The sequence below is a fragment of the Pelodiscus sinensis genome, chromosome 1 (genome assembly GCF_052426305.1).
Source record: "Pelodiscus sinensis isolate ZL-2025 chromosome 1, ASM5242630v1, whole genome shotgun sequence".
Lineage (NCBI taxonomy): Eukaryota > Metazoa > Chordata > Testudines > Trionychidae > Pelodiscus > Pelodiscus sinensis.
Genome location: NC_143052.1, coordinates 114,330,713 through 114,350,802, shown reverse-complemented (window position 1 = coordinate 114,350,802; position 20,090 = coordinate 114,330,713). Strand labels below are relative to the sequence as shown.

The 20,090-nt window shown below is 42.3% G+C and overlaps 2 protein-coding genes across 3 annotated transcripts in view; both read right to left on the bottom strand.

Moving 5' to 3' along the window:
- The window catches only part of DERA (deoxyribose-phosphate aldolase), an 84,201-nt gene extending 82,126 nt beyond the window's left edge, over positions 1-2,075 (bottom strand). Inside the window, exon 1 of the mRNA XM_006130270.5 lies at positions 1,920-2,075. Coding sequence (XP_006130332.2) covers positions 1,920-1,950 — 31 coding nt within the window. The 5' untranslated portion in view covers positions 1,951-2,075. The remainder of the gene's footprint in view (positions 1-1,919) is intronic.
- Positions 2,076-6,127: 4,052 nt separating this feature from the next.
- Positions 6,128-19,694, bottom strand: STRAP (serine/threonine kinase receptor associated protein). 2 transcript variants are annotated; one of them, XM_075897601.2, is made up of 10 exons: positions 19,315-19,694; positions 17,078-17,213; positions 12,248-12,329; positions 11,921-11,993; positions 10,849-10,945; positions 9,823-9,960; positions 8,521-8,657; positions 7,742-7,891; positions 7,042-7,128; positions 6,128-6,654 (listed from the first exon to the last, which is right to left on the bottom strand). In XM_075897601.2, the coding sequence occupies exons 1-10, from the start codon at positions 19,424-19,426 to the stop codon at positions 6,593-6,595; spliced, it is 1,074 nt and encodes a 357-aa protein (XP_075753716.1). In that variant the 5' UTR covers positions 19,427-19,694; the 3' UTR covers positions 6,128-6,592. The 2 variants fall into 2 exon arrangements, with proteins under 2 accessions (XP_075753716.1, XP_075753722.1); XM_075897607.2 differs by having other exon boundaries at positions 7,042-7,107; positions 19,315-19,687.
- Between the last annotated feature and the right edge of the window lie 396 nt (positions 19,695-20,090).

Genomic DNA, 20,090 nt, shown 5'->3' with positions numbered 1-20,090 from the left:
AGAGGGACTTTATTCTGTAGCGAAATACTTCCTTTTTTCTGTTCTAACTGCACCTGCTTTTAATCAAGTAACTACCTTCTTCTGATATTATGGGAGAGTGGAAGGAAAAAGAAGAAATTAATGATTATTTTCAATGTTTTATTTTACAGAAAATAAGGAATAGGAAAATTACAATAAACAGACTCAGAGGGGGGAGCCCTGTTAGTCTGTAACTTTAAAAACAAGTAGTTGTGATTATATGATATGTGCCATGGCATGAGTTGAGGGCACCAGTCTTACTTTCTCATGGAGAAGATACATGAGCTATAATCTTGGCTTTTTATAAGACATTTTAGATGCACAAGTGACACTTGTTTACATAGAATAGAAGAGAAGAAATCAAATGGAGTAATATATTAAAATTCTAATATATTTGACTATTACTTGTCTCATTTGTTAAATGAGTAGTTTTATGAACCATGAGTAACTATTGGACCATTCAACGTTTTGATTTGGAATTTGCTCTTTGAACTTAGTGATTAGTCTCTATACCATGTGGTATTTTTTTTCTTTTTTTTTACAGAATGGCTGACCTTTCTTTTATAAACTTCTTTCTTCTGAAACCAATTATTTTCTTGGTTAAACAAATCTGGGCACTAGGCCCAAAATTTGCTGTCCATAAGTATTTGTGTGAACAAAAGTCCAAGAGAGCAACTCTTCACAGAGACCAATAAAGTAGTATGAAGGGGAAGAGAGAAGGGGATGATTCTAAATCTGGTTTATAATCCAGGGATGGTCAGTTTTTCTTACTATTGCCAACCACACAACTTCAGATATCCTGAGTCAGGGCCCCCCACATCATGTTTAAAAACTAATAAACCATAAATGGGTTATTCTTATTTTCCTTGTTCTGTAGCCTTTAAGCTGATCACAGCTGGGGTCACATTATTAAGCTTTTCTCCATAACTAAATATATATTTATTGTTAAATGAATGCTGACTTGCAATGAGCTGTTTCCAAAACCCAGAGCTTAATTTAATAATCAAAATCTTGAATGGTCCCACAGGCTGAAACCTGCTCATAAAAGCTACTCATTTAACAACTGTATACAATACAAAAAATACTTTAAAAACTGATCTCCTCCCAGACAAGTGCACCAGCAGGAGAATTCATCATATACATTGTAAGCAAGTAACAGTTCAGACAGATAAACTGACCCAAAGATGGCCATTCCATAGTATCACAACTTTCCAGCTTTGGGAGAAAAAGAAAAAACTTTCATACAGTTTCACAGAAGTGAAACTAGAAACGTAGGCGTACCCTAAGGCCAGTACCTTAACTACCCCGCTAAAGAGCCATCCCCCTTTCTCTATCCTTCCTGATAGAAGTTTTGTGGAAACTGACAGGTTCCCACCTGGACACTAACAGTTCTAGAGAGTTTCACATATGTTGTTGGGGCACAGCTGGGCTTAATGTTAACCTCTCTACAGAGGCAGTCCAAGGGCAGGGTGCATAGGAACCAACAAGGAATCTCGTATCAGAGGGGTAGCCGTGTTAGTCTGAATCTGCAAAAGCAGCGAGGAGTCCTATGGCACCTTCTAGACTAACTGAAGTCTATACACTTCAGTGATACACTTCAGTGAGTCTATAAGGTGCCACAGGACTCCTCGCTGCTTTAACAAGGAATCTCATGATTGTTTCTGCAGACACATCCCTTCCCTGAAGGCTTGGGCAGGATTTGGGTTGGGTGAGATCCTCGGAGCCCCCCTGGGTTGTTGACAGCTTCACCTCCACTACGGTGCGGGGGGGCAGAGCTGCCCCCTGAATGTTGGGCAACCCCTGGGCTCTCTCACCCGTGCCCGGACACACTGCATGCCCCCAGCCCACCTTCCACTACACGCGCCGGCTGCGGGGGCGGGGGGCGAGCTGCTGTCCCTTACCCAGCTCTGTGCCCGGGTTTCTAGCCGACATGATCAGCAGCTGCAGCAGCCGGCCCAGACTCAGGCCCCCGGCTGCCCTCGGGCCAAAGGAGCAGGCTGAGCGCGGCACTTCCTGGCTACGCCCCTACCCCCCCCCCCCCCTCCGCTACCTCTCCCGCAAGCCGGGCCAGGCTGCTCATTCGCTCTCCCACCCAGGCGGGAGGGACTTGGTGCAACTCGCTCCGCGCTTGCCTGCTGCAGCTTAGCGGCGTTTCCCCCAGCCACACGCACTCAAATCACACACTGCGGAGCTGGGAGCGCCTCGCACACCGCAGTACTAGCCCGCCCTTGCACCACTGCCTGCAGTCAGGGACGGGCCTCAGCGCCTCCCCTCGCCCCTTGTGCACTAGTGCGATACCGTGCGCATGGGAGGCAGCCGGTGCCTCTCCCCACAGCGTATATTGCAGCATCGGCCTCCGGGGGCACCCGCCGCACTCTGCGATCAGACCTCGCGTTCTTCCATCAGAACATGCTGACCGGCTCCCTCATCTTGTGAAACAGCGAATTGCTGACTGCTAGTTAGGACGGCTAGCGCCTGCTTAAGCAGGAACCATTTGTTCCAGTAAGGGCAACATCCCCTCACCCTTCCTTTAGGGCAGGGGTGTCCAAACTTTTTTCAAAGAGGGCCAGATTTGATGAAGTGAACATGCGTAAGGGCCGACCATTTTGCCTGACATTCTTTGAACCGTTAAAATTAAATGCAAATTAACTATTTTATGCAAAGTTGATTGCAAACGACATACTTTTCATTTCATCACATGGATGACAAATCTAAACAGGTGTTAAATCACTCTGCCTTTCATATCTGAAGGCCAGATAAAAAAAAATCCAGGAAGCTGAAATATATGTCAGGAACATTGTAAAGTACATTACATATTATTGGTAATAAAGGTTGTCTGTCAACTTTTAAGTTAAAAAAATATGAACAGGAACATAACACCAAGTATACATGTTGTGTCCAAATATATTTATAACTGATTTAGACCAACTGACATTAACTGAGATTTTATAATGTATTCATCTCAATACATATGGATTCGTTGGGGGCCATAAAAGATAGATATTGCCAAATTACCTGTGGGGCCGTATTAAACCGGAACACGGGCCGCAATTGGCCCGCGGGCCGAACTTTGGACATGCCTGCTTTAGGGAAAGGTAGAGTATAGGGCTTAGGAACTTTAATTAAACATAGAACTAGAACATTTTTTTTACATAGCCATCACTACCTGAGCTCCTGCAGTTCTCCAAACTTTAGTTCTGACTATACACAATTCCTGCCACAGAGTTTCCTTAGTGTATAAAGCAGGGGAAATCTAGCTTCAGCAAGATGCTGCTTTCTCATAATAAATCACAGCTATTTGCAGTGTGTGTACAAATTTAGCTGTTCTGGCCCCAGGCCTTTATTCCACCGCTGGACCTTGCAAAATCTCAGTTCTGTTGGCCACTCAGGGTGTCTCTACCCAGCAGGGCTTACCTCCAAATAAGCTACACAAATTGAGCTATATCAATTGCATATCTTATTTCGAAAGAGGGAGCCTCTACCCAACACTTGTTTCGAAACAGAGCACTCTTCCTCAGACTTCCCTTACTGCTCCTACAATGAGGGTTACGGGAGTTGGAGTAAGAAGTCCTTCTGCTTCACAGTATTTTGACATTGTTTCGAAATAACTGCCTGCTGTGTAGACACAGACTGTTGATGTTGCTGTGTAAACATTCCCTGAAAGGAAACAAGAGTCAGAGCTACAAGATTGTGGTACAGCTCATACTTCAGATGGTATTTTAAGATATTAGGAAAATGCTAATTTAAAAATTACACAAAAAAGCAACTATGTACTTCTCAGCACAAACTTCAAGGTGTACTAGCTTTCATTTTACAAACTAAATTTCAGTTAGTGGCCTGGCATGGTTTTAGTTAGCCATATGTCCACTTAACATGAGTATGGCCAAGTTTCCTATTGTCCCATAAAGCTGGTTTACAGCCACTTTAGTAACTCAGAGCTGTTGTTTAGCTCTAAAATATATCTTTTTTTCTTCTCTCTATCACATCCTCATGCCACCATCCGCCTCCATCCTCAGCCACCTCAGGAGCCTTGACCATGTGATTGATCTGTGAAATGGGGGGGAGGGGCAGCTCCATCCCCATGCACCCCTGGCATAGCCCACATGCCTGCTGCTCAGTTTTGCTCTGTGCGGCCCAGGCCTGGCCACAGCGCTTGGGGGCCACACTGCAGTGGGCTAGCAGAAGACAAACCTTCCAGGGCACCAACAGAGCTCCATGCCAGTGTGGCTGTATCCCCAACTGCGGTGGGATGCTAACAGATACTAGCTACCTACCTCCTCCACTGCTTCCTGCTAGCCCAGCTTGGCTCCAGTCTGCACCAGCACCCAGTCTTGGAGCATGCCCTCGCATCCTCCCACACCTCTTACCAACACTGGGTGCTAGCATACACTAGACAGAAAGGAATACAAGGTTGGAAAGTTGTAATTAGGCAACCTGTTGCTCTCCAGACTAGCTCACACCTGCTTTCCCAAGCCAATCTTAGTTTACTTTTTTCAAGCTCTTTACGCAGTTCCCAAATAGCGATCCAAGTCCGCATCAGTCTCTCTCTCCTAAAATTTAACAAAACCTGCCACTGACAGCAATAAAATTTCTCTCATATATATTATATAAAAATTTTCCTGCCACATAACAGTCACATCATCTGTGTTCCACTCAGCCATGCAGCCTTCTTCCTCCCCTTCATGCACACACCCAACCCCCGTCTCTGCCAGTGAGTAAAATAGTGATGGGGGTGCAGAATCTGGACAGGAGGTGGGGTGCAGGAGAGGATGGGGGTGCAGAGTCTGTCCAGGAGGGAGGGTGCAGGAGCAGGCTAGTAGTAGGGCGTAGCAGCCACGGGAGAGGGTTAGTGAGTATAGCAGCCATAGGAGGGTGTGGGTTGGCAAGTATAGCGAGCAGGAGGTGCAGTCCCCTAGTATAATCCTAAATGTTTAAGAACACAATAAGCAGTGGAAGTGTTGGTAATGCTACTAGATAATATTGACCTCCCATGGTCCGGCAAATTCTCTGGTTTGGCACCAGTCAGGTCCCAAGGGTGCCAGACTAGAGAGGTTCAACCTGTGCTAACAGACTCCAGTGCCAGCATCTTATTTCCAGCCCTACCATTAACTCAATGTAGCTTTGGACAAGTCTCTGTACCTCATTTCCCCTCCACTCCACTCCAATGAAGCATTAACATAGGTTTTACAAAAGTAATTAAAGTAGGGTTAGATAGTTTTAATATAATTACATTTGACAGTTACTACTACTGTACCATATGGAAGACAAAACACTGAGTCATACTATATTTGACCTAAGGGTTCAAGTGGATTTATAAAAGTTAACTGCACTCTGTTTTCTTTTTAAAAATTGCCTTTAAATCTTAACAAGGACAATAAAGCTACAACAACGTTTCTTGGCAAGGAGCCCTCCTGGTATTTTTTTAAAAAATCCAAGTCTCAATACCAGAGGTACAGAAAAAGGTTTAAAATTCTCATTCCAGTGCCATTGAATACACATTTTGGTTCACTTAATTTATGTAGCAGATCATAACAGCAAGAAGACTGATTTGCCAATAGCTATTTTCCTTGAAGCCCTGTTATTTGATAAATGTCGTCTTTACTACCTCTCAGAAAGGAAGAAAGTTGTGGCTATCAGGCTACTGCACACACATGCACTACACAAATGAAAAAAACTAAACAATATTAAATAAAGTGACATTACAAATTTAAGTATGGCCATAACGTTGCTTTAATGAAGAAAAATATAGTTTATATTGAAGGAAAAACCACTACTTTTTAAACCAGTTTGGATGACTAAATGCATGCTCTGTATATATCCACTCTAGAGGAATACGGTCAGTTTCTGAAACCATTTCTGGAGTATATATTTCAGGTGTTCCAAAAAAGTGATATTTTCAAGATTCACTTTAACAAAGTATAAAGAATAAAAGATACAAGATTTGTGAAGCAGGGTACCTGTCAACCACTATTTCAGAGACTTTAATATGAAAAAAAATGTTTTTTCCCCTCTTTGTAAAATACTAAAAAATAAATGGATACTAGTAAGAATTAGGCTATAAGTATTCCTTTTCTATTCCACGAACCCAATATTAACATTAAAATAGGAGTCTGTTGTCAAGGCATTTTATTTAGACAACTGAAAACATGTTCAGAAGCAGTGTACAATGAAACAGAAAATCTGAACCAAATACTTTAGCACATAATCCCTTCTTTAGATATGATGCCAAATTTTCCAACTTTCAGAACAAATATTGGTAAAAGCCATTACATATTTCCTCCATAATAAAGACACTACAATTAAGTCTAATTGAAATTGGAAAGACTGGATCTTGGCTTGCACACTTCATTCAAAAAGACAGTAGGCGGCTACGCTGAAATATAGCAGAACTCTACTACTTGTCTTTTTCAATACTCAGTTCTTTTATGGATACCACCTAGCCAGCTCCAACGCATTCTCATCAATTACTGCCCATCTTTGCCTTATGTAGAGAGCGTACTCTGGAAGGCTGCTGCTTATCACTGTTTGCTTGGTTTAGTCTGTATGTCCATTTGTGGAGTAACAGCTGTGATGGTCAAGCCTTAACTTCAGGAGTTGAGCTGTAGATGGAATCTGAATTTTCAGAAGCAAGGTCTTCTGTGGTTAAAAATACAAAAATTATTTTCAAACTTCACCTTAGACACAGAATAAAATAACCACCATACCCGAACCTTGATCCATTTTTAAAATTAACCTTTTCCCAATTTTTTCAACACATCCCTTTAAAATAGTTTGCAAGATTACACAGTTTTTTTACTCATTAGGCTATACTTTGTTAGTTTCTTGGTTTTTTTTAAAAAAGTGTAGCTATTTGCACACTCTCAGGAAACTAGTTTCAGGGATCTTGTGAAATATGAAAAATTGTCAGCAAAGAGTTGACACAGTATCCCTAAATTCTAAAGGAAATATTATACAGATTAAGCCCCTGGAATTAGTTCTGAAACTATTAGGTGTAATTGAAGTATATAGTTATCAATACATCACCTAGTTCCTCTTCTGCAGTTCCTGGAAGACTGACCCTTGGTTTTGCCAGCTCTCCACCTTCCTCTTCTGTGAAAGACAAAAACATATCTTCCAATTTTGTTAATCCTAATCTCCATTCACCACAAACTTGATTGACTGATGATCTCAACTGTTATTTTTAAGTGACAAACCAGTTTCTTTTAAACCTTTGTTGAGTAATAATGGGAAGTGTTTGCCAACCCTCCCTTCTACTGGAGATGTGTTCTGCATCCGACTAGACTTTTTATTGCTCATTTTATTATCAACTTTATTTTTAAAATTCCCTCAATATTATAATACCACTCTTTGCTTCTCTAATTATGCAAACATATTTCTATTATCTTGCCCTTGTTTAAATTACTGAAATTATGAGTCTTGTTTTACATTTCTATATCAAAGGGGAAAAAATTCTCCATAAGATTATTTCGCTTAGAAAATTTACTGAAGCATTTATTAAATTATATTATTGGTCTTAAATAGATTAAATTTGTAGTTGCTAAAATAAAAAACCTCCCTGTTTCAAATTAAAGTGAAACAGCCTGACAGAGATTGGTAAAGGAAAGAAGTCACTATGCATGCAACTCTGGCACGTCTGACTTTTCACCAGCAACTATCTGTATAAAGGATTTTGACAAGTTATGATGCAATTTAGTTTTACCCAAAATACACACAAAGTTCTTACCAGGAATTACACATTTCCAAAGACCGTATGTTTTTCCTACTGTTGTCTGCCACAGTCTTAACGTTCCATCCTCGGAGCCACTAGCATACAACTCTCCATCTGGACTAAATCTCACACAGTGAATGGGACCAAAGTGCCCTTTGCAAGATTCTATAAGAAATAGTTTTGGCACAGTGTTAAATTTAAAATCTTAAGCAACAAAGAGAACTAAAAAATTACTGCTGAATTTTTAAATACAACAGTTTCTCAGAAGGTTGCATGTGTATCTTCTCAGATAAACAAGTACAAACTATAACTGCACCCAAGTGAACTTGAATTTTGGTGCCTATTAAAATATACTACCGAATTAAAAACTGTTAAGTTAATAGCCAATCGCTAGTTGGGACCAGAAAAAACATCCATTTCACTCCTTGTACAAAGAAAGCATGCCAACAAATAAGACACAATTATCGGGGGTGCCCATCAGGTGAATGCCATACCACTTGACATCTCGTTCAATTTACACTATCATTTACATGAACATGGAATCTGACTCTCAGATTTCAATTGGAGTTGACCCCTGCTTACTCCAGGCTTTCTGAAAGTGTTATGCTAGGTTTGTTGGTGCAGGAGATTAACTAGTCTAAAAAATAAAGCATGCAAAGTTAAAAGCATTTCTTTAAATACGTAAAAAATGTGTTCTGAAATAATGACAGAGCTAAGTCAACTTAACTTGCACTCAGTTTAAAATGTAATCACAAGATATTGTGAAAAAATCAATTTTACCAATGAAAACTTACCTAGCTCTTCTCCTGTATTATAATCATACTTATAAAGTTTAAAGTCTTCACCACCAGCTACAAGACATTCTTTCTCAGGGTGAAGGGATGCAGAGTTGACTGTAGCAGGAGCTTCAAATGATTTAATCTGCTCCAGACTAGGAAAAAAGTTTTAATGCTATTTAAAATGTTTTTAAAAACATATATAATCACTGTAAGCTTGTCTTTCTAGAACAATGTGATGTTCCAATAAATCAGTTAGTTCTTAAATATGCTATTTCCAGTGTAAGCCATAAGATGGTAAATTTGCATTGCACTGAACTAAAGACAAGATAGTGCACCATAAGATTTTGTGACCAATGCATCACTTATTTTAGGCAACAATTCTCCTGCATGGGCTATTTGCAGTGCATTGCAACTTCAGATTTTTACTTTCAAGTTAATCATGTTAAACCAAAAGGAGTTTTATGTTTAAATTATACAAAATCAACATTTGCTGCATGATGATACATGCATAGCCAAACAAAATCATATTCTTGCCTACCCTTGTTCTTCCCTTTTCTCCAAACTGTTTTGTCTAACTTTATATTGTAAGCTCTTGGTCTTTGGACCTTAACGTATTTACTAGATTTCCTCAAGAACAAGAGGCCTAACCTTGAGCTAATGAATAATTTGCAGGAAAGTTGTCATTTAGCAAAAGGGATTCTTAAACTGTAAGCTCCACAGGGCAGGGAGTGTATATTCCTATGTGTTTGTACACAACAGGGCCCAGATCCTAACTGAGACATCATATAGAGAAGCAAATAAACAGTAATTCTCAGCAACATCATTTTTAAATACTACAAAACCCATGTATAGCAGTGGCAATTTTACATGTCCATTAGTTGAGATTCATGTGCTAGTAAGTCTAATTCTAGAGCTGACTGAGTACTTGATTCCCCAAGCTCAGTCAGACCTTTGACTCTCTTACCACCATTCCCCAAAAAGATGCCAGTCACAAACTGAGGTAGTTGAGTGATACACCCTTTGTGCAATAAAAACTGGATGGAGACCTGTGAACAAAGTTACCCAGTAATCATTTTCAAGTACTATTTCAGCTAGATTGATAAAGGGCCAACTAAAGGTGAAGGTCTATTCCCCTTTATTGGGGGAAAACAAAGGTAGGAAAAAGAAGAAAGGGATGGAATGGGAAGTATTGGTGCCAGATTAGTGTACCAGATTAAGACCCTTTCCCATACATACAGCCCCAGTGTCACCTGTTACCATTCTCATATGTTCTCTAGTCCTCTTTAAACTTCTGAAGATTTCATGTTTGAAACTCACGTGTCTGCACTATGAAAAGCAATAGTCCTCCCATAGGTTATCACCAGTATCTCCCCCTCAGGAACATACTCCATGCTGCTCACAGACATTGCAACATTTATTGCCTTTATTTCAGTTGCAGTGGTCCGGTCCCAGAGGCTGTAGAACAAAGACACTTAAAATTACTCGAATAAACCAAATTACTTTCATTCACATCAATATAAGCCTTTGGGTTACAAAGCCCTCCTAAACAAAAAACTAAGTAGGTTCTATAATCATTCTGGATTGCATGGTATGCTCAGTCTTAATCTAGGGATGTTAAGTAGCAATTAATTTTTTAGTCAAGTAGTCGATGGAATTTCCATCAACTACTCGACTAGTCATTAAGGAAGGGCACCTAAAGCGCTCACTTCCGGCTCACGCTGGGTCTCAGCACAACTCCTGGCTGCCGCTCTGCACTCTTAACGGGACAGAAGAGGAGCCGGTGCGCAAAGATGCCCCCTGCCAGGTCTTAGGACAGCCCCAACGCTGCCATTCTGCATGCTGAAAGGGACAGAGCAGCGGCAGCCAGTCCCGCTTGCCTCTCTCAGCAGAAGTCCCCCAACCCCTGTTGCCAGTTTTAAAGGGACAGAGCCTCCACATGGACTCCGAGACCACCACTACAAAAAAAAAGAGCCTAACAGATGGCAGTGACAATCTTAAATTAATCAATTGGCATAATGAAACGTAGTGACAAAGAGTATTTGATAAAATAACGTGATTAACTATTTTTATCTCAGTGATATACCCCTCTAGAGTAGGGCATTAATAATGAGCAATATAAGACAACCCCACACAGTACATAAAAATCAGGAAAATCAGGGATCTTACATACCACGAATCAGCCACTGACAATTGAAGTTTATGTACTTAAGTTGCAGAATGAATCTGAGTTCTAAATAAAACTATGGTTTTTGATATTATAGACTCAAAAGCCTATGGTACTTGAATACAAGTATATTCAGATATAACATTTTTTTAAAAAGTCTGAAAGTCAGTGTTTCTTACCGGACAGTTTTATCATCAGCTGAAAGGATCTGTTTGTCATCACTGCTCCATAAAGCTTTTTTAATACCAGAAGTATGTCCGCTGATCATCTGAGGTTCTTAAGATTGAAGCAAGCATAGTAGTATAAGGAATAAACAAGAGATGAAAAAAATCTTACTACAAATCAATGAACAACCATTTCATCTGGTTTATAAGTCACTATAAATAATTACCAGTTTTCAGAAATCAATAAATGGCATTAGGATGAAAATGCTACGGAGTTGTTTGGACTGTATTTTATTTTTTACCTGAAGTAATTCCAGGAGTGAACAACACAGACCAAACAGATTACCTGCTTCTTAGTGCTTGTCCACACAAGGAAGTTGCACCAATTTAACTTCATGTATTAATTTAAATGCACTCAGTTAAAGAAATGCAAACTCTTACTCCAGCTGAGAACAAGTGAATTAAGAACATGTATAAACCAAAATGAAATGAGCCACTCAAACCAAAATAAGCGTCCACACAGGATTTTGCATAGTTTCAAATTAACTCGGTTTAAAAATCCATTTAAACTGAACCAGTGAACATTGTGTACACAAGCTCCTACTCTAGAAATACTATGAATATTTCAACAGTAGCTGGTGTTAAACAAGCTCACATGTCTTTGCAGGTAAAAGCACGATGCAAGTACAGAATCCAGGCAAACATACTGAGGCAGGTACCTTGTGAGCTCAAATGTAAGGTACCCATGCTTTCTACTGATGAAATATATCAAACAGTTTAAATTGCTGTACACTTTTTAGCTCACTTTAAAAATAAGAAATTTCAAATCAAGCTAGTGCTGACAGTAGAATAAATAAGCAGCAAAGCAATCTGAAGGATGCTAGAAATTTTCAGCATGTCCCCAAAACAGTAATTTAGATCTGAAATCCTGTCAATAACTATCATTAAGAATAGAATTTCAAATCTTGATTTCTAAGTATAATTCATGAAATAGAACAGACCTGAATATTTTCAAAGGAACAATCAACTGAACTGTGTGCAATTCTGCAAAATGAATGCATAAGTAGGATATAAAAAGTAGACTAACCTGCTTCTGGCTTGCTCAAGTCATAAATACGCAACAGCTTATCTTGTCCACCTGTCAGTAGGTAATTACTGTCCTGAAATAGTTAGAAATTACGGTGAGTGAGCTTTATTAAAAAACTATAATATTAAATGTATCATGATTCTTACAAAAACACTCTTCTAGTAGCCTAATAAACCCCTATTACATTTAGTTCTTCCCTAGAAATGAAAAAGATTTTACCCAATTCTCTCCCTGAGAAAGCATAAAGCATAAGAATACAGCTGAAAGGACAGTGGTTACATTGAACTGTTTTTACTTCCTAACAGACAAGACAAAGATTTTTCATACCTCTGTAAAATCCACACTTTTTACAATATGTTTGTGAGCCAATGTGATCAGTTCATCCCCTGAAACAGCATCCCAAACTTTGCTGAAATACAAGAAAGAACAAGAAAGTGTGGTTTCATTAGCCAATACTGACTTAATTACAAGCTAAGTTGGATGTTCTGGTTATAATGACATTTCCCCGATAACTACCATTATTGCTAACACGATAGATTGGTGATTCCTACATATAAAACATTTGGGATAAAACAGTTAAAACTCAATAATGGAAACGATTAGATTGTGAATATTTTTTCCCTACTAAAATCCATTTCTTAATTCTTTTGTACTACCAGCCCACTGCCACCATACCGCTTTTCCAGAGCAGTCCAAGATTAATAGTACGTGTCTTTTTAGAGTTAGATTGGCATAGTATTCCTGGATCTACATAGGCTAAGTGCTCATACATAGAAGTCACATTTTCACAAAGACATGCCTACATACTTAACTTTCCACTTTGCAAGGAGCCCCAATGACGTCAAGCTAACTGCTCACAGTACATGAAGCTTGTGCTTATGTCTTTGTAAAACTAATACTCAACACTTAATGTTAATTTCACTCAGAATATACCTTGTGTTACATGCTGCTATGTAGAATCTTGGTGGGAAAGTCATATGTATTACTGTTTGACCCAGGAGCAATGAAAAAATTGAGTGTTAAAAAGCAGAGAATTAGCAATTGTGCAACAAAATCATTAACTTTGGTATTCCAAATAATTGCAACATTATGGATTATGAAGAATACCTGAATTATTTGGATGGGCCATCCATAGAACAAGGCAATCCACATGGACATTAACTGTCATTCCTTCCCTTGCACCATTACCTTGTTGTGGCGGAAAGACTTGGGTCCCCCAATAACTCTCGGAACTGTGTCATTTGGAGTTGTGAACTCATAGTAGGACCGCCCTTGGCATACAGTTCTGAGGAGAGGTTTCTCACAAAGCATTTTGAGGGATTGTCAGTTCTCTGAAGCTGCAAAAGTGGGTAAGGGTTGCAGCAGGATTGAGGCCTCCAGTTGTCTGACTTCGCTGCCACTGGGTCCAGAGTTCCTTTCCGTCAAGTTTTGCAATAATGCCACCTGTGCACTGGCTTCTCCATGATAAAATACTTCATGCATAGGCCTCTGCTGAGGCTGTTAACAACTTCCCCTAACGTACTCCTGCAGCGATGGATGAGCAGAGGTGGGGACAGGAGGGGTCTCAGAGTACCTAGTCACAAATCTGCATGCAAGTGGTATGCTGGACATCCTGTGCTTGGACTTGAGAGACAGATGAACAATTCGACAACTGTGGTTACTACTGAGAAATCCTTTACAGAATTCCTGCTACTTACCATGAATGGAGAAGGGACGAGAAAAGATGCCCTAAACATAGGCTGTCTCAACTCCTCCACTCCCATAGATGACTCACTAACTACTGTCAGAACATATGAAGCCTAGTAATGAAGTTCACCACTTGGAATGTTTGCACTCTCTCATGGAGTCCCTGCACTCTCTCATGGAGTCCCTAAGCACTGACTATCCTGAAAGAAAGAAGTGACATCACAGCTAAAGAACTTGATGTCATAGCTTGCAATATTACTGCCCTAAATGAGAGCTGTCTGGCCATTGAAGGCCAACAGAGATGGAGTTGGCTAAACCTTCTTTTGAAAAGAAAAATTATCTAAAGAGGTGCATACTCATGGGGTTGTTTTGTCATCAAAAACAAGATTGCTAGCCATTTTTTTAGAACTCTCTACAGGTATTAAAAATCTGAAGTCTCTATCTTAAGCATAGTAATCACCAGTATGCGATAGTCATCAATGCGTATATGCCTACACTTGAAGAAAACAAGGAGAAGTTTTACTGTGTTCTCAATGTAGTCCTGACTGACAGACATGGAGGACAAATTTATACTCAGGAGTCACTTAACTGCAAGAGTCAGAAGACATCCCAAATGGTGGAGAAGCACCATTGGGAAAGGGGTGGGGAAAGTCAGCACTAATGGCACTCATTTTTGTAGTTTAGAAGGTTTATTTTACCAAATGCAAAATGGCAGTCTCTATACTTTTGATGAATGCTAAGATTTCCTTTTTTAAATTAAACTACAGGCAGTCCCCGAGTTACACGGATCCGACTTATGTCGGATCCGCAGTTAAGAACGGGGCTTTTCTCGGCCCAGAGCGGCGGGACGCCCAGATGCGCCGCGGTCCGCCGCCCCCGTCCTCTGGAGCGAGAAAAGCTGCTCCCCGTCTCCCTGGTCTGCAGGGAGACAGGGAGCAAAGCCTTGGAGCACGCCCGCAGCGGGACAGCCCAGGCGTGCCGCGGCTGTCCCACTGCGGGCGTGCTCCGAGGCTTTGCTCCCCATCTCCCTGGTCTGCTGGTCGGGAGACAGGAAGCAAAGCCATGGAGCACGCCCGCAGGGGGACAGCTCAAGCGTGCCCAGGCTGTCCCGCTGCAGGCGTGCTCCGTGGCTTTGCTCCCCGTCTCCCTGCAGACCAGGGAGACGGGGAGCAGCTTTTCTCGCCCCAGAGGACGGGGGCGGCGGACCACGGCGCATCTGGGCGTCCCGCCGCTCCCGTCCTCCGGGGCGAGAAAAGCCCCGTTCGTAACTGCGGATCCAACATAAGTCGGATCCGCGTAACTCGGGGACTGCCTGTAGTTTAATTTTAAAAAGGAAATCTTAGCATTCATCAAAAGTATAGAGACTGCCATTTTGCACTTGGTAAAATAAACCTTCTAAACTACAAAAATGAGAGACTTCACATGAGCTTAAAGCTGTAGTTCAAAGGAGACTGTGTAACATCAAGAATTAGTGGTGACAGACAAATAGCCAGGGAAATCCTGAGCTTTGCTGATCTACATGAAAGGAAAAGCTTTCCCAAGCAAATCTCAGGACAGCTCGATCCTCCTTAAGGACAATGCAGCCTATAAGCAATGCTGCAAGGAGCAGTTCGAAATTCTACTGAACTGCAAAACTGAAGTCTCAGCTGCCACCACTGAATCTATTTCTCAGCATCCAGTAACAAAACCCTTGGAGACCTCCCCTCACACCAATCTTGTAAGGAAGTCTGATATGCCATTACTCAGACTAGACACAAAGCACCAAGCCCAGATAGCATCACTGTGGAGGTCTTCAATGTTGGTGAAATAGAACTTGTGCAAAAATTTCATCAACTTCTTGTTAGAATTTGGATTAATGAGGAAATTCCACCTAACCTAAAGGATGCTAATATTGTGACCATTGTTTGGAAAGGAGGAAAGTCAATATGAGGCAATTACCAAGATATTGCCCTCCTCTCCACTGCCAGAAAGATCCTTGCTCACATCTTTTTGAACCATTTCCTACCTCTTACTAAATACGTCCTTTCAGAATCCCAATGTGGTTTCAGACTGTCTCAAGCCACCATCATGATTTTTGTTGCACAAGAGACCCATGAAAATTGTAGAGAATGCCACCAGCCATTTTTATGGCATTTATTAACTGAAGGTATCTGATCACAACAATCATGGAGCATTATGGAAAGTTCTGTGGAGCTCAGTTGTTCATTAAAACTCACTTACATTCTCACCAACTTCTGTAATGGGCAGGAGACAGATCCATTCATCATCTATACTGGTGTTAAACAGGGTTGTTACTGCCCCCAACCTTTCCCCAACCCCATCTAACCTTCTATGATCTTTATTCTTATTCATGACCATCTTTCTTTTAGAACTGGGATTATCGCATTGCATGAATGACCAGCTCTTCAACTTGCAGCATCTTAAATTCTAAAACTAATGTCAGCAGGATTGTTACTACTTGAGAATGCTGAGATTTGTGATATCCTTGCACACACCACAGCTGAGATTTGTGTTATCCTTGCAATCTACCTTTTTTTCTCATGCACCAATCATGGCCTTGGAATTTTCCTACACATTGGGAAAACTAAGGTGGCTACTACACCAGCCTGTCCTAGTACAAGTTGCCATCAGTGATAAACTCCTAGAACATAACATATTGACTATTTGGTAGCCACCGTTCCCAGGCAGCCAGTCTTGACGTGGAGATCAAACAAATGATCTGCTGTGCCAGGGAATCCTGCCAAAAGTTGCTTCATTGGTGTTTTTAATTGACAGAGATGTGCGGATTCTGATTTACAATGTAGTAGTTTTCCCCACTCCTCTTTATGGCTGCTTTAGAAGACTATGTGTGAATGACTGATATGGGTCTTCTAAAGCAACTCCTCTTTTCTAAATATAGTCGTGGGTAAGAGTACTTGCTGAGATATGGGAAATGCTATGATGCCTGGAAAGTATCTCTGAGGAGAGGCACTGACCTCACGAATTGGGAAGAGCTGCAATGGCAGCAGACTGCAATGGTGTTGCATCACGTATCAAGCCTCAGCCTGTTTTCGAGAACTACACTGCTCAAGAGGCTGAGAAACAGCAGAGAAGGAAAGAAAGTGTGTAGTATTCCAGCCAGCAGTTGTGCCCTGTCTCTCCAAGCAACCACCTGTTACACATGTGGAAAAACCTATAAGCCATAGATTGGACTCTGCAGTCATTTTAAGTCCAGTCAATTACTTTTTTCCCCTGGCAGACATCATCCTCAAGTCAAGGGACAGCTGATAATGACAATTAACTACTATTACTGTACTTGAATAAAATACCCAAACCCTCAGTTTCTAAATTTTCCAGGTACACATCTGTAACTAATGGTTTATTAAAGGGTAAACACATAAAACAGCAATTGTTTTAAAACCACAATTCAGAAAAACACCACCACAAGATGAAATCACAACAGTTGAAATTTCAATGTTAATCATTACTTACGCTGTAAAATCTGCAGCTGCTGTAGCTGCTTTAGTGGCATCCTTATTCAGAGTGGCACCCCAGACAGCACCTTTATGACCTAGAAATGTTCCAATCCAGTCTCCTGTGTCACCCTGGCGTAACATAGGTTTACCATCTAGGCAAAAAACAGATAAGTTTTCAGACAGAACAGTTTTATTTTACTTAACAGCAAGCATAGTCCATGTACACTATTCTAGGGGAAAAAAAGAAAATACCAGTGCACTCTGACAATAAAAATGTGACATACTTTTAATGCAATATATTTTGTTACCAATTTAATAAACACGGATCTTTAATTCTGTATCTGTACAAACAGGGACTACTTCTTGCTATGTACAGCTAACAAAGTGGTACCATGATTTTGGCTGGGGCTTTTAGACACTACTGCAATACAAATAATACAGTTTTTCTGTGTTTCAGTTCCTTCAAAAATCAGCCATTTTCTTTCACCATACATTTGTTTTAGTTTAACTATATTAGAACCTGTTTTTGATGCCAACACTAGTTACACAACATTTCACTTTAAAATTGTCTTATACATAGATTACTTTTCAGATATATATGGCAGTTGTTTAAAACTAAAGATCTAGAAAGATTATTGCAGAAAAAATACAACCCGGACTAAATAAAAGATCCAGGAGTACTGTCAAAAAAGGAGGGAAGAGAGGAGTATAAATAAATAAAATGTGCATGTATTTGGTGGGAGGTTGGCATCTTTATTTTTGCAAGAGAGCCCTGCTGAAACAGGATATGAGCATGAGGAAAAAACAATTCGGTGCTGCTAATGTACAGCTATATGAGCACTATGTCCAATTTATTGCCAGTTAATTTATTTGAAAGATATCTCACTTTATAATCCATCCACCATAGGCGTTGAAGGAGGCTAGGCTCACAGTAACTTGGGGAACTGTATATTCACCTGATGACAATGCCTAATTTTAGAATTTAAAAAATCCACTAGCCAAATGTTTAAGTCTCTAACCCTTAAGATTATGATAAGAACGGTTAAGATGTGAACTGAACACAACTCAGCCAGATAATGGAGTAATGACACACTGAGTATGCAGACAATCTAAGGCAATTTATGCAGTGTCAGCATTCTTTCCAACTTGCTAACACTTTAACCTGAGGTGGTTCCAAAATATCAGTAACTGGCAGGTATTTCACTGCAGACCTAAGCGTACCTGGATAAGGTTTACAACTACATAACAAACAGCTATGCAACCTGAGCTCACACTTATTGGGAATGGAGTGTGAGACAATATAATCAAAAAACAGGACTATGTAGCACTTTAAAGACTAACAAGATGGTTTATTAGGTGATGAGCTTTCGTGGGCCAGACCCACTTCCTCAGATCAAATAGTGGAAGAAAACTGTCACAACCATATATACTAAAGGATACAATTTAAAAAAATGAACACATATCTCCCCCCCCCCCCGACTGAATTCTGGGGCTGCCTCCATCCAAGATGGGTTACTCCAACATCCATCCCAGGGACAGTACAAGGCATCAGTCAAGTTTTTAACTCGCATGCGAGGATTAGGATTTAAGGAAGTGGCAGGCAGGCAAGAAATGTTCTAGGGGATGAATCCAGCCAACAAAGCCTTTCAAACTGGGCTGCAGCCCATCCCACTGGACCCATAGGCAGGGAGCAGCCCCATGGTTCAGAGCAAGCTGGCTGCTTCATCTACCCTTCTGTGCTGTTGTGGGAGGAGTGGGTACTTTGTCCACTGCAAACACCCCTCCTTCACCCAAACTCCTTCTCAGACCCCACGCCCTCTCCTGCACCTCAATCCCCTGCCCTGGAATGTGCTTCTGCACCCAACCTCCATCCTAAACCCCCACCCCTTCTGTAGAAGAGCTTGGCCCTTGACCACTTACCAAAATTTTGGAGTGGCCCCCCCCTCATCAAAAATCATCGCCCTGGTTTACGGTGTTGGGGTGTCCCCCAGGTCACCTGCCTGCCCGTGCCCACAGCGCAGGGCAACCCAACTAGAGCAAAGGAGGGGGGAGCGTCTCTTGCGCCAGTTTCGGGGCTCAGGCAGCCCGAGGGAGGCCGCGCACAGACCTGGGAGCAGATCAGAGACAAGCGGCCCCGGGGCAGCGTCGGTTGGTTCCCCGCCAGAGGATGGATTTGCCCCCCCCCCCCGACTAATGCCAGGAGCGCGCTGCCGCCAGCACCCCCCCCCCCCACGCACCCACCCCCGCGCTCACCCTTGCAGGCGCTGATGAGGAAGAAGCCGTAGGGGGTGATGTCGCTGAAGGCCAAGTCCACCACGGGCCGCGTGTGCCCGGAGCACGTCAGCGGGGTCTGCCTCATGGCCATGGCGGCGGCGGCGGCGGCGGCGGCTCCGGGCAGGTTGAGGGAGGGGGGGCGGCGCGCGTGGGACGGGCGGGAGGAGGGCGGCGCGCGACAGGCACAGGCCGGGCCCACGAGCTAGGCCGGGCAGAAGGAATGGGAACCGATGGCGGCGGAACTGACGACACGCCGGAAGTGGGAGCCCGTCGCCGGAAGTGATGCGTGCCAAGGGCGGAAGGGAGGCGAACGCTCACCGTTTGTGCTCCTCCGATCTTTCCGCAAGTGACGAGCCTCTGTGTTATCCCCGCGCGCCCCCTAGCGGGTCGGAGCAGTCGCCGCTCCTTCCGCCCCCCCCCCGAGGCGAGCCTAGGCATCGGGGGGAGCGCTGCGGGGTTACCGTAATGCACCGACTAGCAGGCGAATGGAGCGGGGCCGCTCCTGGTTGAAGGCAGGTGGGGTAAAGGCAGCGCCAGGCTGCTGCGACTCCCACCCAGCAGCTGCCTCCGCCCCTGTCCCGAGCCAGGGGGCAAAGCCAGATGGGGGGGGGGGAGCAGGATGTGGGGTCAGATGCCCGGGGAGCAAGTGCCAGTGGCTGTGCCCCTGCAGGCAGCCGGGCTGGGGACTGTGCTGGGTTACACCAGTCATCACTGCCCGGGCACTGAGTGCTGGCCGGGGGTGTAAATCTAGCACA

Excerpts from the sequence above, each read along its gene's own strand:
- STRAP (XM_075897601.2), bottom strand. The coding sequence starts at position 19,426 with ATGGCCATGAGGCAGACCCCGCTGACGTGCTCCGGGCACACGCGGCCC. Across the intron at positions 17,214-19,314 it reads CCTCATCAGCGCCTGCAAGG|ATGGTAAACCTATGTTACGC; the intron begins GTGAGCGCGGGG and ends TTTTTTGCCTAG. Across the intron at positions 7,129-7,741 it reads TTGGAAATGTGTAATTCCTG|ATATGTTTTTGTCTTTCACA; the intron begins GTAAGAACTTTG and ends CAAAATTGGAAG.